This window comes from Lytechinus pictus, chromosome 1, assembly GCF_037042905.1.
Source record: "Lytechinus pictus isolate F3 Inbred chromosome 1, Lp3.0, whole genome shotgun sequence".
Lineage (NCBI taxonomy): Eukaryota > Metazoa > Echinodermata > Echinoidea > Temnopleuroida > Toxopneustidae > Lytechinus > Lytechinus pictus.
Genome location: NC_087245.1, coordinates 9441238 through 9461079, shown reverse-complemented (window position 1 = coordinate 9461079; position 19842 = coordinate 9441238). Strand labels below are relative to the sequence as shown.

Here is a 19842-nt window from a genome sequence, read left to right as displayed (position 1 = left end):
AAAATAATGACGCGTACAGAATATTGCACAGATCTTAGACAAATTTTGTAACTGTTCAGAAGTAAAGACCGCCATTCATAATGATCATGATCTATTAATCATGCAAAATGAATGTGGAATTTAACATGCCAGATAAAATACAGTTTTGTTTTCACAGTTATAGTTCAATGTGTACAAAAGGTTGATTGTTTAATGGAATTTCCCATGTGATTATTTTCAATTTCAATTATTCTGTAATAATGTTGTTATTCTTTTAATTGAAGGGATTCTTTGCTGAGAACAAAGAGAAACTAATCAATGGTGCTTTAACTGCTCTCTTGGCTCACGAAGGTAAGTTAGACCATAATGATGATGATGATGATGGTGATGGTGATAGTGATGGTGATGGTGATGATGATGATGATATTGATATTTTTATTTTGATTCAGGCTAACTTTTGTCCAACCAATTATCGTACATTTTGCTCACGAGCCTATACTGTTGATATCGGGGCAGATCAGGCTTGTTTTCTCTCTTTCTTTATTACAATTTTTTGTTTAACCAAGTATAAATGAGGTGGTTTATATGGTAAAAGTGAAGTTATCTGTTTTCTCAGAATTTTTATTGATGCTACCTGTTAATAATAAAATCAAAATTTGCTAGCAGCCTTTATGACTTTTCCCCCATATTCATTTAAGAATGGAACCTTATACCAAATCAAGTTCGTTTGAAGCCTGGACATTTATACATTGAATAAATGGATATACTTATTGTTATTGCTGTGTTTTAAATTCTGTGATACCCTGATCCAGGGAAGCAATCCATTAATTATAATCGATCAAGGAAAATCAAAACAAACCAGAGAAACGAATGCAAATTACAGCATAGATAATTCAAAATATACTGAATGATTTTGATTTTATTTTTCTCTTTCGGAATGTACTTAACAACTACACCTTCCAGACTGTGCAATGGTGATTGCCGATCATAATTATCAATATTAAGATAAAGATTGCTTAACATCGGTTGCAATAGGTGTTGATCTTCATTTTGCTAAAACATGTTTTATGTAAATTTTACCTAAAAAGAAAAAGAAGAAACTGTCTTCATAATATGTCTTGTATTTTATATGACTAAAGTTTTCAAAACTATTATCATACACAATTCTCTTGTTTAACCAGTTGGTCTTTTCCGTAGATCAATCTTTGAATTAAAAACTTTTTTTTTTGTATATGAAACCTGATGAAGGAATTACTCCAATCTCCTATTTTACATATTTTTCCCGCCACTTTTCCATTTAATTATACTGCAAACCCATCATTTTGTGTGTCACATCATAATCTCTTTAACCAATTAAGAAGTGTCCCAATTGGATTACGAATTCATTATTTGACTTGTCAAATATGTTAAACGGTTCGTCAGACAAGATTACTACTGAATTGACTTATTGTTACACCGAAAAGTGTTAAGCTTCTTGTACACACATTGTAGTATTTAATTCGCATGGCAGCATCCACATAAGGAGTGGCTTTTTATGCACCAATGGTCATTTCCCGCCTTCCACGCTGTTCATTGATATTATTGGTCGAGCGAGTATGAGAGTACATTCCAAACCAAACTGCATTGACCTATGTTAATTCACCCCCCCCCCTCTCTCTCTCCTATTCAATGGCATGTTATTATTATTTCGTATACAGCAGCGATCTGTTTACAAATATCTGCATAACTATACAAATCGACTTTTCTTAACACGCCTATTCTACATATCATAATGCTTCGACGCTATTTTGTATGTTTTGTAAAAAAAAAAATCAACATCCAATTTTATATTTCACATACAGACTGGAATTGGTCACGAACATCCTCTCTGTCGATCCAAAAAGAGAGGGAAGAAAGAGAGAGCGGGAGGGAGAGAATATGGTTCACCTAAATCATGTCATTTATAGTTGATTATGCTTATACATAATGTATAGAATGTATATTAATTCCAGTGGCGTTCTCTCAGGTACATGGAGAAACCATTATTTTTTTTGTCTCGTACTTGACATGTAATAAATTTACTTGCATATTATGCAGTTGTTTTTCCCGCCACTTTTCAGTTTCATTCCTATACGCTTACCTCTTTATGTGGCAACGGCTTAATCCAATTAAGTACAGTCCTAAATTCCGACACAATTTCATTCTTTGACTTTCCAAAATATTTATACATTTTGTTAAAAGATTATTTACTGGGCTTCTCATGTGTTCACCTTATACTTATAAAATATTTTAAACGGTTCGTCAACAAAGATTACTATTGAATTGACATATTGTTACACTGTTAAAGATTTTGCTTATTGTACACGCATTGTTGGAGTTAAATTTGCATGCCACATCCACAGGTTTCACCCAATAAGGCGTGGCCCTTTGGCGTGGCCTTTATGCACCGATGGTCATTTCCCGCCTTTCACGTTGTTCATTAATATTATTGGTCGATTGAGCATGAGAGAACATTATGCACTGACCATAATAAGCAATCTGCTTTGGCCTATGCAACCCCCCCCCCTCCCTCTCTCTCAGCCTATTTAATGACATCTCATTACGTAATTAATACATTATTTGGTAAAGAAGCAATAATCTGCACTTAGTTCAAAATCAGTATCCCTTTATCTTTTATCAACAGACCTGAATTGATTAATGCAAATGTTGTTTAACGATCATTCTTTGAGCCAATTGTAAAGGGAGGGAGAGAGAGAGGGGGTCCACCCTCTCACATGACTATAGAGTGTATATTGATGTCAGTGACATTCTCTTCAGGTACATGAAGTAACCATTATATTTAATCTCGTCCTTGACATGTATTTAAATTACTTCTCTATAGAGATTTTTTCCCGCCAATTTTATGATTCATTCCAAAAGGCAATACCCTTTGTTTGGCAACGGCTTAATCTTATTCAAATAAGCAGAGTCCTAACTTAATAATACGATTCATTCCTTAACTTTTCCAAATATTTTAAACAACTTGTCAAGTAAGAAAGCGATTATATAGCTTCTTTTATTCACTTCATTCGTTTGCCCATATCCACAGGTCTCGCCAAACAGGGCGTGGATTTTATGCACCACTGGTCATTTCCCGCCTATAACATTGTTCATGAATTTTATTGGTCGATGAATAGCATGAGTGAACCAAACGCTCCTGCTCTGCACCAATCAGTATTACCACCCCCCTCCCCTTCTCTCTCTCTCTCTCCACAGCGGCAAGTCATGACATACAATATATATTTCTTTTTATAAAGCAGCAACAACCTGTATACAAAATTCTATCTATAGTTTTTGTACATTCACGTGTATAAGAATGCATACTTCAACGTAGATATCCGGCTGTTTTGTTCATAAAATTTACTTTTGGACGGTCATTGATCAAAACAACAGCCTTTAAATCGTTTGTAAAAAGAAGAATAGGGAAGAGAGAGAGAGGGGGGGGGACACAATTTACCTTTAAGTAAATCATTCCTGATTGTGTTGATTATGCTTGGTTATGCTTAATACACAAGAATGTATACTAGTTTTTGGTCTTGTCTTTTCAGCCACATGATGGATCCATTATATTGTGTTGGTCTTGTATTTTGAAATCACTAGTGTTTTTTCCTGCCACTTTTTCAATCAATCACTATGCCGTATACGCCCATTCTTTTGGCCCCAACTGCTTAATCTCTTTGTACAACTTAGAAAAGGCCCTAATTAGTTCCCATCTTATTCTTTGACTACTCAAATATTTTAATCGGTTTGTCAGAAAAGAGATCCATTACTATATTATTAAACTGTGAATAGTGGGCTTGTAGTGCATTCTTGAACTCTCTATATACTTCCAAATTAATTCAAAGCTCATTTCCAGTCTCCCTCTTTTATTTATTCCTCACGGCAACAGATTTCTAGGAGAAAAAAAATACTCCCTTTGATGTAGACCATTCTCGGTATTTTCCAGACTGAAAAGTGTGTAATGCGATTTCAATGTATTGATTCAATGTAGATTATGTAAGAATCTTTTTGTTACATGCTTAGAAATCTATAGTATTGACTCAATCTTGTTGATTCATTGTTCTTTTTTGTAAATATTGTCTTCTTCCAATCCCCTCGTAGTAAACTCTAAGTTTTTATTTGCTGAAATTGCCTTATCCATTGTATTTTTAGGGTGGTCGAGCTCTGCTCTGCTGCCCAGCCATCATTGACCAAGATGGGTCTTACTTTTTTTGCATTCATATATTATGTTTTTATTGTTGATACACTAGCACCACTTTCACACATGAATACACCTGTACACACACACCCACGCACATGCACCACTTGCACAATTGCAGTTGACCTCTCTCCAAACCTCCGGTACTTTACATTTTTACGTCCCCCTGTTTGAGTCACATACTTTTACTCCAGATATTTTCATTGAGAACCCGCAAGATAGCAAATATTACACTCCCCAAGAATTCAACAACGAATTTAATTTTACTCCAGATAATCTATCCCTTTTACATGCAAACATAAGAAGTCTAAATAGCAACTTTGAATATTTAGTTAACCTCTTACACTCATTAAATAACTTTCAGTTTTCAGTCATCGGTTTAAGCGAAACATGGCTACATGAAAATTCTCCTGACATGTTTAATATACCTAATTATAAATTAATAAGGGCGGACCGTAAGGGAAGAAGAGGAGGAGGAGTTGCTTTTTACATTTCACAAAATCTCAAATTTAAGATTCGATCTGATGTTAAATTATTGCATGCAGAGTCATTGTTTATAGAGATTGAAAATTCTAATTCCAAAAATATCATCATAGGATTAATTTATAGACCCCCTGATACAAATATCGATCGTTTTCACGATGAACTAGAATATTTTCTTCATGAAATAGGGAATGAAAACAAACATTTTTTTTTGCTCGGTGATTTTAATATTAACTTCTTGCCCTCATCTGACATTAATAATTCATCCAATTTCATGAAATTGATATATTCGTTTGGCTTTATTTCTATCATTAATAAACCCACAAGGATTAACTTGAATTCATCAACTCAGATTGATAACATATTTTCGAATGTTCATAATAACAAAGCCACAGGAGGGATTTTATGTTCAGAAGTTTCGGACCACCTGCCTATTTTCTTAACTTGTGAATGTAAACTTTCTTTCCCCAAATCAAACAAAGAATATACTTATCGTAAAGAATCTAAACAAAATATAGAATTACTGAAGCAAGACCTAGTTTTGGAAGAATGGGATGATGTTTATAATGAAGTAAATCCCAATATTGCATACAATAACTTCAATAATACATTAAAACATTATTATGAAAAGAATATCCCTATAGGTAAAGTAAAAAACCAACGTAACAAACCCAAAAATCCTTGGATAACTAAAGGTTTACTGAAGTCCATACAGACACGTAATCGCCTATATAAATATCACTTACGCAATCCAACTGATGATTCTTTAAAAGAATATAAAATATATCGTAATAAACTAACAAAATTAATTCGAATATCCCGAAAATTGCACTTTGCTAATAAAATTAACGATGCCAATGGTAATACAAATACGACTTGGAAAATTATCAAAGAAGTGTTGGGTACAAAAACACACCCCCCACCTAATGATAAAATCACTCTCAATGGATCTGAAATACTTGATCCCACTAATTATGCAAACTCATTTAATTCTTTCTTTACCAATATTGGGCCCGAGCTTGCAAACAAAATTAATAGTCCCAACGCACATTTTACAGATTACCTCTCAGATCCAAATCAAGAATCTCTTTTTTTAGCCCCAACAAACCCCTCCGAAATAATCACTATTGTTCGTTCCCTTCATAATTCTAGATCTTCTGGTTGCGATGGCATTAACATGTCTCTTCTTAAGCAAATAATTCACCCTCTTGCCAGCCCTTTGACTCACATATTTAATAACTCCCTATCTCAAGGTGTTTTTCCAGACTTATTCAAAATAGCAAAAGTAAATCCGATTTTTAAAAAAGACAACCCTCACGAAATAAGTAATTACCGTCCCATTTCCTTACTTCCAACAATATCTAAAATTCTAGAAAAAATAGTTTACACAAGACTTTATAAATTCATAAACAAATATAACATTCTAAATTGTAATCAATATGGTTTTAGAAAAAAATATTCAACAGACTTAGCATTACTTCAAATTTATGACAAAATAACAAATGCCATAGCGAACAAAGAACACGTAATTGGCATTTTTTGCGATCTTAGTAAAGCGTTTGACACCCTCAACCATGAAATTTTACTATCCAAACTCAACCATTATGGAATACGAGGTCAATGTCTCTCATTTTTTAAAGACTACTTAAATAATCGAAGGCAATATGTCAATTTTAACAGTTACGACTCTGATTCTCTTTTAGTTCGATGTGGTGTCCCTCAAGGTTCCATTTTAGGCCCACTTTTATTTTTACTCTACATTAACGACATTATTACAACCTCCTCTATTTTATCCTTCGTTTTATTTGCCGACGACACAAATATATTTTATTCTCATAGAGACCTTAATTCATTAACCAATATCGTAAATCGTGAAATTGATAAAGTATCAAACTGGTTCAAAGCCAATAAACTATCCCTTAATACAAAAAAGACACATTTTATGTATTTCAGACACCATTCCCATAACATTAACACACCGATTGACATTAACATTGACGGCACCCCCCTAGAACAGAAAAAACAATCTAAATTTTTAGGTGTAATTATGGACGAATCTTTGACTTGGAATCAACACATACACCATGTTACGATGTCCGTTTCTAAAAGTATTGGGATAATTTCCAAGTTAAAATTCACTCTTCCTGACAAAACTTTATTCTTGTTATACAATTCATTAGTCCTCCCTTATATAACATATTGTAATATCGTCTGGGCAAATTGTGGTTCTTTCAAACTAAACTCTGTCTTTAAACTACAAAAAAGAGCAATCCGTATGTGCACACGGTCACATTACTTGGCTCATTCTGACCCATTGTTTCATAAACTTAAAACCTTAAAAATCTTTGATATCAATACGATCCAAGTAGCCATCTTTATGTTCAAATATTTTAATAATCAACTTCCTCCATCCTTTAATGATATGTTTAGGTTTAACAGGTCTGTTCATTCCTACCCAACCCGCACATCAGGAAACCTTCATCTCACCAACCCTAAATTATTAATAACTCACAAATCAATTCGACATTATGGTCCTGATATTTGGAACAATTTTTCAAACAACGTTAAGTCATGTTCAACAATATACTCACTTAAAGCCACTATTAAAAGAAAAATCATCGAATCATATGCATCCCCCTCTTCAAGTTAATTATTCAACTGCCCTTTACTTCACCCGCACCTGCACCTGCATTGCACCCACTTGATCAATGAAGAAAGACATTTATGTACCATTTTACGAGGCCGCCATCATTTTCAAGCTTAACCGCTCACGATGGCGGTCTCCTGCATTCGTTTAAACTGTTATTTTCTTTTCATTGAATATTGCTTATTGTTAATATTTATTTTTCATTGCTTTACTATGACTATTGCTTAATTGTTTTGTAAAACTTGATTGTACCACCCAGATGTTATGTTGCATATTTGTAGCCTGAGTGCAGAAATAAAATTGAATCAATCAATCAATCAATATTGATGATGATGATGATAGGCATTTGTATAGCGCCATCTATCTAGAAACAATCTATTCCGAGGCACATTTTTATTATTACCCTGGCTATACATATCTTATCAAAATTGGTTGTCCTTGGTCATAAAACTTCAATGATATTTTTCATTTTCATCACATTAAAAAAGGCCATGAAACTTTCATTTGAGATGTCATTGATTGGGTACTGATAATTACATTCCATTATTAGCACTTCACACATAGGAACATTTCTAAGCATTTTATAGGTGTATTATTATCTTGGTTGATTGGATTCTAGCTTACCCACACAGAATGTTTGCACTTTCTCCACGTCCTGAGGAGTATTCTAGCAAGAGTTTCCAAACTAATCGCTAGGCGCACTAGGCATTGATAATTAAAATAATCTAGTTAATCTGTTTTTTTTTTGGTTTTTTTTACAGCTGTTCATATTTATATTCAATGTGTATATTTGATGCTACAGATTGGTATATGTTTATGCATAGAGCTATTACAGAAGGAGAACCATCTTCCAATTCCTCTGTTAATCCTTTGTTATCACTTCCTTCGGGCAAAGGAACGATATCTAACATCAATCGGCGAGCCGCCAGGCGAAAGTTAGAGCCCGCTTACATAACGCGATAAGCCCGCTCGTAAAATCTGAGGTCAGAGATTTTTTGAAGGTCCCTGCTAGGCACCGCCGTAAACGACGTTCTCCCACAAAACTTCCCTTCGAGCTCTGTTTTTTTTTCAAAATCGAAACATGACTTGCTATTCTCCCAACATCCATATCTCTTCGTACGGATCCCTGATGTACGTCTTTTATGTATGGTCGAACTTCTGAGATGATCCCCTTTGCATACATACCAAATACGTTACAATCTGATTCAACCCAGCCACAATACTTACAGAGAAAGTTGGATATTAGTCATTTACGCATGTCTGTCTTTCTTGCTTTATTTAAACCTTCTCCTGTGCGCTCCTGTCTTAAAAATTACAATGAGGGGGAAAAGCATACTTCAAAGTTGATTCAGATGGTAAGATTATTTGTTGGTCGTGTATGCCTTGAAAATATAACGAGGAATCTATGGGGGCATTTCTACGTCGATTGATGCATCGTCGAGTATCTTCCGGTGCCCCACGTACTCCTATTTGTGTAAGTTGAAGGTGAGTGTGATGCTTGAGCTCCAACTCGTGCGCTCAGCTCATTCACACAGTACAGGCCTCAGCTCCAGACCGTTTCGGAAAAATACTAGAATTGACGCACTTGAAGAGATAGATCTAGACCTAACTTTTATGATATTTCGTTGATTATGATCTGTAAATTTTATTGATATTACCCATTGGGTCCGAATGACGGCGTTTTAAATTGCATTCAATCAACTTTCCCAATTTTAGCCGTATTTAGTACGTTTTTTTTTTTACTAAATCGTAATTTATTGAGAAAAATAATCTCTATATGTCTCTATTTCATAAAATGTACACAAATATGGTTATTAGATCAATGTAATTTCAGGTAACTTGTTTTTTTTTTTCAATCATTTTGTTAGAGCCAGGGTGATGATATACACATGTTTTAATGTTTTTTTTTTCATCTGCAAGAGCAGTGCGCATTTTAGCTTGCATGCAGCTTGAGCGCCGCGATGAGCGAGTGCGCCAAGCATTTTATTATGAAATTTTGGGAAAAATACAGTTTTTTAATCACAGAATACAGTTTTTCATTCCCAGAGGTTGGCAGGTCTGGGCAAAGCGTTCGAGAGACTCGGTCCTCCTTCTGTAATAGCTCTATGGTTTATGTGATATTTTCAATATGATTCTATATTTGACAATCTGTCTATTTTGTAGGTGATCCAATGACAATGCAAGCTGAGATCCTTGAAAGTCACCTTCAAGCCCTGAGGAGACTAGTAGCATCCAAGGCAGGCTTTGGGGCATTCACTACATTACCAAAGTAAGTCGGCTTCAAAGCAGAAATGATTTGGGATGTTGGAGGGACATGTTGTCAATTACGCTAGATCTATATTGTAGTTTTGTACCAAGTTTAAACAGGAACTTTCATTGGAAGATGAACTACATGATTTCATTGTAAGCATCAAGCTTAACCACGAGAGCTATCCATCAGTATACAAATGATGCATGGGTTAGAGTGGGTCAGTAGGAACTGTGTGCACAAGGTAACTTTGGCATGGTTTAACCCACGAGGCGCAGCCGAGTGGGTTTAGACCATAATGCCAAAGTTACCGCGTGCACACAGTTCCACTGACCCACGAAAGAAACCCATACATCATCTGTTTTATAGAATGGAAAAATTTTATTGAATAAACCACAAAAATTAATGATTTACCGGATGCATGATAATTTCATGCGTCCAGTAAATTCAATTTACTGGACGCATGAAAATATTTACTGGACGCATGATTTTTTTTACTGGACGCATGATTTTTTACCGGATGCATGAAAATTCCAAAATGTAATGCAGACCCTTTGATAACCCTGGAAAACATAAATATGTATGCCTAACTTGATAATATGTTGGCACAAAGGCATCATTATACCCAAAATGCCAGATACAGCTTTGCATTGAGTGATTGACTAGATCTATGAGGCAGCCATAGCTGTGTGTGTATGCCCGGGCCGCTCCGGTGGCCAGTGCCTACGGCTGCCTAGCGCCTGGGCCCGCACTGGAGATTTGGCTGTGCACAGCCAGCCCAGGGCAGTGCCAGTAGATCTATAAACGTTAGATCGTATGTCTGGACTTCTCAACTAACGAGTATGCAGGCAGTTTTAATCCCTATGACATTTACGGTAACGTATTTGTACTTACAGATCATTTTGCATCCTTTATTTGATTCATTCTGCCTTGATCGAAAATTCAAAATTTTGACGTAAACAAGCGTAACAGTACATGCGCGATGACATCACAATGACCTTTTCGGACGATAGCTTGTTTACAGTGGATATCGTTTTGATTATCGGGATATCGTTCATGCAGCCCAGTAAAAATTCTTGCATTGCTCTCAACCAATCAGATTGCAGGGATTTTCCCATCCATTCTATAATATAATATGAATTGTTTTCATTTCTCAGGACAACAGATCTTCATTGGGCACCTAACCTAATCAATCACATAATTCCTCCTTTGACAATGTTTCTTTATAAACCCTTCTAGGTTCCGAGAGAGGGTCGGAATTCGTGTTGTGAAGGCCTTGAAAAGGCAGGATGATGGTGTAACACATGCAGCTATTGACATGTTATGTGCTCTTATGCAGGTATGTTACAATTAGGTTTTACTTATAACAACTGTTTGCCCTTTCCCTTGCATTAAATGTATGGTACGATATGTTTTGTCTTCCATGTAATGTTATATGCAAGATGTGATACAAAATTGTATCAGTGTATTGATATCATTAAAATGTTCTGGAAATTGTGGTTAAATCTTTTAGTCTGTGATTTATATAAAACAATAAATTTGATAACTAACTAACTAATGAAATATGTATTGTTTAAATATTAAATAAATTAATAATCTGAGAAAGAGTGATATGCAAAGAAGATGATAAAACAAAATATAAATTATACATGTACATGTGATCCAGTGTTGGATTACTAATAGAGATCCTGTACGGTGGGATATGACTTTTTGAAAGGCTGTAAATTAGCTGGAATTTCATTGATTTTCATTTGTTCTTCGTTGGCCTTTTATGATTCTCTTATTGGTGAAAGTTACCTGTTGTAATAAATAAATTTGATGAATTTTTAGTTAAAAACTTTGTGACTTTCTGTAACATTATTTTCTAAAAACATTATTTGTTGTCCAGCCTATGCATGATGACTATGAACTGAGAACGGAACAGCTCAACAAATCTTCTCTGCTTTCATCAAAGTCTTTCCTGGAGAACCTTTTAGATCTTTTCAGCCAACATGTGGTAGGAATAATCACAATATCTACATTCTCTGTACATTCTCCACTGTAATCCCATTGTTTCTTTTGAGTATCAGTTATGTAAAACTTGCATTTGAAAACAGACGTACATGTATAAATCAAGTCCTTAATGTGCACTGCCGATTGTCTGAAAAAGAGTTGCATTTAAATGCAAATGAGTAGAAGGGGGGGGGGGTCTCGGCTATAACATCCACTACCTGTGTTAATAAGTATTGTAAATATTCTTTTTCTTTGTTTTCATTATTACTTTGTACAAAATAATATAACTTCACAATGTCAAACATATAATATGTAAAAGTATGCTATTTGAAGATTTGATATCTATTGGGATAAATCTTTTAGAAAGCATCTCAAATATTATATTACTTGTATAAAAAATTGTCTTTGCATTATATCATTTGACCTTATGTTAGGAACAATTCCCAGGAAAAGAAAGGCAAATGGTTTCAACCTTAGGATTTTCCTATATAACTGAATAGCATACTAAATTGATTTACCACATATCCTTTTCATATGCTAACTGCCACTTCTCATTTGTTCATTTCTTATTTAGCTGCGAGGCACAGGAGCTCTAGTAATAGTCTCACTCCTAGACTTTCTGACATTTGGACTGTGTGCGCCGTATAGCGAGACAACTGATGGTACACTGTTTGATCAGCTATTAGAACTGGTTGCTAAGCAAGGCAGAGTCCTCTATAGATTATTCCAGGTAAAATGCTCTTGAAATTGATTTTGTAGCAACATTGATAATAGTGGAGATGGCAGTGATGATGATGATGGTAATAATGGTAATGATAGTGTTGCTGGTGATGAAGGTTGTGATAATGATGGTGGTGAAGGGGATTGTTATAAGGATGGGGATGGTAGTGGTGGTGGTGATGGTGGTGAGTTCATTCATGGTACTGGGGGAATGATGATGGTGATGGTGGTGGTGATAGTGATAATGATGGTGGTGATGGGGATTGTTATAAGGATGGGGATGGCAGTGGTGGTGGTGATGGTGGTGAGTTCATTTATGGTACTGGGGGAATGATGATGGTGATGCTGGTGGTGGTGATAGTGATAATGATGGTGGTGATGGGGATTGTTATAAGGATGGGGATGGCAGTGGTGGTGGTGATGGTGGTGAGTTCATTTATGGTACTGGGGGAATGATGATGGTGATGCTGGTGGTGGTGATAGTGATAATGATGGTGGTGAAGGGGATTGTTATAAGGATGGGGATGGTAGTGGTGGTGGTGATGGTGGTGAGTTCATTCATGGTACTGGGGGAATGATGATGGTGATGCTGGTGATGGTGATAGTGATAATGATGGTGGTGAAGGGGATTGTTATAAGGATGGGGATGGCAGTGGTGGTGGTGATGGTGGTGAGTTCATTCATGGTACTGGGGGAATGATGATGGTGATGCTGGTGATGGTGATAGTGATAATGATGGTGGTGAAGGGGATTGTTATAAGGATGGGGATGGCAGTGGTGGTGGTGATGGTGGTGAGTTCATTCATGGTACTGGGGGAATGATGATGGTGATGCTGGTGATGGTGATAGTGATAATGATGGTGGTGAAGGGGATTGTTATAAGGATGGGGATGGCAGTGGTGGTGGTGATGGTGGTGAGTTCATTCATGGTACTGGGGGAATGATGATGGTGATGCTGGTGATGGTGATAGTGATAATGATGGTGGTGAAGGGGATTGTTATAAGGATGGGGATGGCAGTGGTGGTGGTGATGGTGGTGAGTTCATTCATGGTACTGGGGGAATGATGATGGTGATGCTGGTGATGGTGATAGTGATAATGATGGTGGTGAAGGGGATTGTTATAAGGATGGGGATGGTAGTGGTGGTGGTGATGGTGGTGAGTTCATTCATGGTACTGGGGGAATGATGATGGTGATGCTGGTGATGGTGATAGTGATAATGATGGTGGTGAAGGGGATTGTTATAAGGATGGGGATGGCAGTGGTGGTGGTGATGGTGGTGAGTTCATTCATGGTACTGGGGGAATGATGATGGTGATGCTGGTGATGGTGATAGTGATAATGATGGTGGTGAAGGGGATTGTTATAAGGATGGGGATGGCAGTGGTGGTGGTGATGGTGGTGAGTTCATTCATGGTACTGGGGGAATGATGATGGTGATGCTGGTGATGGTGATAGTGATAATGATGGTGGTGAAGGGGATTGTTATAAGGATGGGGATGGTAGTGGTGGTGGTGATGGTGGTGAGTTCATTCATGGTACTGGGGGAATGATGATGGTGATGCTGGTGGTGGTGATAGTGATAATGATGGTGGTGATGGGGATTGTTATAAGGATGGGGATGGCAGTGGTGGTGGTGATGGTGGTGAGTTCATTTATGGTACTGGGGGAATGATGATGGTGATGCTGGTGGTGGTGATAGTGATAATGATGGTGGTGAAGGGGATTGTTATAAGGATGGGGATGGTAGTGGTGGTGGTGGTGATGGTGAGTTCATTCATGGTACTGGGGGAATGATGATGGTGATGCTGGTGGCGATAGTGATAATGATGGTGGTGATGGGGATTGTTATAAGGATGGGGATGGTAGTGGTGGTGGTGATGGTGGTGAGTTCGTTCATGGTACTGGGGGAATGATGATGGTGATGCTGGTGGTGGTGATAGTGATAATGATGGTGGTGAAGGGGATTGTTATAAGGATGGGGATGGTAGTGGTGGTGGTGGTGATGGTGAGTTCATTCATGGTACTGGGGGAATGATGATGGTGATGCTGGTGGCGATAGTGATAATGATGGTGGTGATGGGGATTGTTATAAGGATGGGGATGGTAGTGGTCGTGGTGATGGTGGTGAGTTCGTTCATGGTACTGGGGGAATGATGATGGTGAAGCTGGTGGTGGTGATAGTGATAATGATGGTGGTGATGGGGATTGTTATAAGGATGGGGATGGTAGTGGTGGTGATGGTGGTGAGTTCATTCATGGTACTGGGGGAATGATGATGGTGATGCTGGTGGCGATAGTGATAATGATGGTGGTGATGGGGATTGTTATAAGGATGGGGATGGCAGTGGTGGTGGTGGTGGTGGTGAGTTCATTCATGGTACTGGGGGAATGATGATGGTGATGCTGGTGATGGTGATAGTGATAATGATGGTGGTGATGGGGATTGTTATAAGGATTGGGATGGTAGTGGTGATGGTGGTGAGTTCATTCATGGTACTGGGGGAATGATGATGGTGATGGGGATTGTTATAAGGATGGGGATGGCAGTGGTGGTGGTGGTGGTGGTGAGTTCATTCATGGTACTGGGGGAATGATGATGGTGATGCTGGTGATGGTGATAGTGATAATGATGGTGGTGATGGGGATTGTTATAAGGATTGGGATGGTAGTGGTGGTGATGGTGAGTTCATTCATGGTACTGGGGGAATGATGATGGTGATGCTGGTGATGGTGATAGTGATAATGATGGTGGTGATGGGGATTGTTATAAGGATGGGGATGGTAGTGGTGGTGGTGATGGTGGTGAGTTCGTTCATGGTACTGGGGGAATGATGATGGTGAAGCTGGTGGTGGTGATAGTGATAATGATGGTGGTGATGGGGATTGTTATAAGGATGGGGATGGTAGTGGTGGTGATGGTGGTGAGTTCATTCATGGTACTGGGGGAATGATGATGGTGATGCTGGTGGCGATAGTGATAATGATGGTGGTGATGGGGATTGTTATAAGGATGGGGATGGCAGTGGTGGTGGTGGTGGTGGTGAGTTCATTCATGGTACTGGGGGAATGATGATGGTGATAGTGATAATGACGGTGGTGATGGGGATTGTTATAAGGATGGGGATGGTAGTGGTGGTGGTGGTGGTGAGTTCATTCATGGTACTGGGGGAATGATGATGGTGATGCTGGTGGCGATAGTGATAATGATGGTGGTGATGGGGATTGTTATAAGGATGGGGATGGTAGTGGTAGTGGTGGTGATGGTGAGTTCATTCATGGTACTGGGGGAATGATGATGGTGATGCTGGTGGTGATAGTGATAATGATGGTGGTGAAGGGGATTGTTATAAGGATGGGGATGGTAGTGGAGGTGATGGTGGTGAGTTCATTTATGGTACTGGGGGAATGATGATGGTGAAGCTGGTGGTGGTGATAGTGATAATGATGGTGGTGATGGGGATTGTTATAAGGATGGGGATGGTAGTGGAGGTGATGGTGGTGAGTTCATTTATGGTACTGGGGGAATGATGATGGTGATGCTGGTGGTGGTCATGATATTGATAATGATGATGGGGATGGTAGTGGTGGTGATGGTGGTGAGTTCATTTATGGTACTGGGGGAATGATGATGGTGATGCTGGTGGTGGTCATGATAGTGATAATGATGATGGGGATGGTAGTGGTGGTGATGGTGGTGAGTTCATTTATGGTACTGGGGGAATGATGATGGTGATGCTGGTGGTGGTCATGATATTGATAATGATGATGGGGATGGTAGTGGTGGTGATGGTGGTGAGTTCATTTATGGTACTGGGGGAATGATGATGGTGATGCTGGTGGTGGTCATGATATTGATAATGATGATGGGGATGGTAGTGGTGGTGATGGTGGTGAGTTCATTTATGGTACTGGGGGAATGATGATGGTGATGCTGGTGGTGGTGATAGTGATAATGATGGTGGGGATGGGGATGGTAGTGGTGGCGGTGATTTCAATTATGGTACTGGGGGAATGCTGATGCTGGTGGTGGTGAATGGGATGGTAATAAGGATAGGGATGATGGTGGTGGTGGTGGTGATTGTGGTGATGATTATGGTGATGGTGATGATAATGATAATAATGAGGAAAATATTATGCCATTCTTGTATGATATAATGCATTTTATTTGATTTTGTGCACCCCTCAACATTTAATCTGTTGATAGAGGTATGCTGCTCTTGTTCTGCAGGACACTTTGGTTTTACAATGTAAAATGTCAAAATTGCAATTGAAAATGAAGTAATATTATCTAAATGTAGATCTCTGCCTTGAGTAGGTATGTGTTTGCTAGAGGGGCATTTTACATGTATACTGACTTATTTCATATTTCTCTTTTGACAGCATCCATCAATGACGGTTGTTAAAGGAGCAGGTCTTGTGATGAAAGCTATCATTGAGGTAAAGTTTGATGCCAATCAAATTCCATAGGAAAAAATTCAACAATAATCCTTACAAAATCATGTATTTATCTTGTCATCAAATATGGTGAAGTATTTTCTTGTGCACATGCTCTTATTTAAATAGGTAAATCTTAATGTGAATAATTTGCAGTGATTATCTTCCTGGATATTTTCGGTTTGAATTCAACTATTGGATGAATCCTGTCCATGTTCAGATGGTACCATCAAGAGTGTATCTGATAACTTCATTATTTTAGGCATAACTTTTTTAGTCAAATGTTTTTATGCCTCCACTCCCTGTAAATAAGGTTGCCAGAGGCATTATGATTTTGGGTCGTCCGTCTGTTTTATCAGCCTGTCTGTCCCGTTTTTGTTCTCTCAATAAGTATAGAACTATTTGAAAGTTATGGATTTACTTTCTCACGTTTTGTAGGAGGGGGATGCGGAGATCGCTGCAAAGATGCAGGAGCTTGCGTTGGCAGAGGGTGCCCTACCAAAGCATCTCCATGTTGCCATGTTCACAGGAAGCTCAGATACCCGTATGCTTACCAACAGACAGCTGAGTAGACATCTTGTGGGTCTGTGGATCACTGGCAATCCCACTGCTATGGCACTACTCAAGAGAATCTTAGTGAGTGGAAGAGTTACTATTCTCTCTATTAATATCTACAATCAAATCATTATTATAAATGCATGCATCGTTGAAGTTAGAGCCTGACCCTGCATGGTTCACAAGAAAAGAAAGCAAGCTACTGAATCGGCAGACAAAGTCTATAAATGTTGGTGTCAAGATTACGAACTGTATAGAACTCTACAAAATTTTCCACACTCTGGGTTCTTCATATTCAATATCCTGAATATTCAATATATTTTCAGGTTTATACATCTGTTTTAAGATAAATGTTTAAAGGCAGGATTCAGAACTAGATACATGGAAGAAGCAAGTAGAGGAGGAGAAATTGAGGTTAGGCTAAGGATGGAGGATGCACTGAATTATACGAAATGGGAGGAAGGGAATAATGGTACTATGAGTATAAGGTGAATCTCGCTACCCCGTTCAACAGGGACAAAACCATATCTAAAAGTTTGGACTAATGACAGACATCAATTTTCAAATAAAAAAGTAAGAAATGCGTAATGATCACATCCAGCGGTTATATGTATGTCTTGTGGACGTGTCACATGTCTAGTAAATATTTTTTTTTGCATAATAGCAATGAGATTTTATTTTGTCCACCAGCAGTGCAATTGTTGGAAGTACAATTGGGAACTATATATTTTGTAAATTTTTTTGCTCGTTGGTGAGGGTAGAGGGGCACCAGATTAGAATCAGTGGTGGTTGTAAGTTTGGTTTGGATATATCATTAGTGTGTGATTTGAGCAATTTTTTTGTTATAATTGCTGGGATTAAGCTTTGGAAGACAATCTAGAATGTGTTTCCAGTGCTACAACCATCACCAACACCAACACCATACTTGAAATGACTTTATTTACACTCTTCTTAATAGCTCTCATTATGATCTCTTTTTCCCAGCCGGCTGGTCTTCTTGCTACCATGGACTCTGAAGACAAGGTACCAGAGAAGGAACGAGATATGATCCACATCAGGGACAACCTGAAGATGGCACAGGACCAGTCAGGCAAGTCCAAGTCTAATCTTCAATGGCATCAGATTGAGAATGTCCTGCTTCATTGGAGGCAGCGGGTTGGAATACAGAACAAGAAACAAGCAAAGCAAGATGTGAGTATTGACCCACTCTCCCCATTCAGGGAAAACTCACCCTTTTCCCTGTGCATTGTGAAAGCAAAAGCTGCATGATTATTTCTATTTTTAAAGATGGTATGGACAGTTGTAAAATGATGCAGGTTCATTTTAAACATTCAGTGTAAGCAATGATATAAGAAGAAATTAATAACTACTGTTGGTGTTGTGAATGCAGAGAATAAGGTGAGAGCATGAATCTGGATAATATTAAAAAAAAAGATAATTACACCTGCTTATATGATGCTTGACACTTCCTTTTATTAGAAGTCCATAAGCGCTCTACAGTAGTGCAGCATAATAATCCTGGTATAAACAGAGAAGCTGTTACTTGCACTGTGTTTCAAGGAATTTAGATTTGTGCTAGGAATGATTAGGTTACCGTAATTTAAAATTTTGTTCATTTTTTTTGTTTCGCTGCTGGCAGGGGTACATCTTTAAAGCTAATATTTACATCTTGGTTAAAGTTTGTGTGATTTTTGTCCATAAATTCATGATTACACATTCTATTGCTGAAGGGAAGGGCGGTGTTTTTCAAAATGCTTGCAGCTTTGAGATCATACTTCTTGATTCATCTACAAAATGGGAAAGCATGCTTTTCATCATTATTCGTAATTTGCTCATCAAATGAGCTTTTCATTTTTTTTTACTTTACCTTGTAAGATTTTGCATTACTTTCCAAGCAGATATACTATAATTATCATGGATGCTCCTTTCAATATATCTTACCGATCTTTCTTACACTTCACAGTCCGTTGTCTGATCTCTGTCTCGGGCTCTCTCTTTAGAGTGTCATTATTTTATGACACTGCTATTCTTTTACGTTTGATCAAATCTCTTAACTCTTTTGTGAACCAAGGCTTGTTATCAGGATAAGCTTAATTACCTAACATGGTGTTGTAATTTAGATACAAAAGTTAATATAGTCTGTAGATGTTTAAAGAGTTAAAGCACATATTAAGCTATTTGAATAAGATCTCGTTTTTTTTAAATAAACCATTCTCACAACTCATCATTAGACTTAGCAATCATAGAATTAAACCATTGCTGTGCATGTAGAGAATGCAGTGATCATCTAAATACACACTTCATCAGCTTTTAAAAGTTATCCAGGAACAAGTTAATGGCCTATGTTTGTAGAAAGATAATAATCATGTATATTTTCAATGATGTGCACCACCTGTTTCTCATTCTTGTAACAATAACGAATACCAGTTGAAATAATAATCTTCACTTTGCATTATAAATTCTAAATGCTTTTAATTAAAAGACTTAAATCATCTCCATTAATTCACTATATGCTGACATAGCTACCACAATCTAACCATGGGTTCAGTAACACAAAGGTTGCT

At 37.6% G+C, this 19842-nt stretch overlaps 2 protein-coding genes across 2 annotated transcripts in view; both read left to right on the top strand.

Moving 5' to 3' along the window:
• Positions 1-19842, top strand: part of LOC135153222 (uncharacterized) — a 1173865-nt gene that overhangs the window by 128138 nt on the left and 1025885 nt on the right. The gene's annotated exons all lie outside the window — the stretch shown is intronic.
• Positions 1-19842, top strand: part of LOC135153177 (dnaJ homolog subfamily C member 13-like) — a 58946-nt gene that overhangs the window by 11859 nt on the left and 27245 nt on the right. The window contains exons 12-19 of the mRNA XM_064095401.1: positions 264-330; positions 9489-9594; positions 10813-10912; positions 11462-11569; positions 12140-12295; positions 16670-16726; positions 17162-17359; positions 18263-18469. Of these exons, the coding sequence (XP_063951471.1) occupies positions 264-330; positions 9489-9594; positions 10813-10912; positions 11462-11569; positions 12140-12295; positions 16670-16726; positions 17162-17359; positions 18263-18469 (999 nt within the window). The remainder of the gene's footprint in view (positions 1-263; positions 331-9488; positions 9595-10812; positions 10913-11461; positions 11570-12139; positions 12296-16669; positions 16727-17161; positions 17360-18262; positions 18470-19842) is intronic.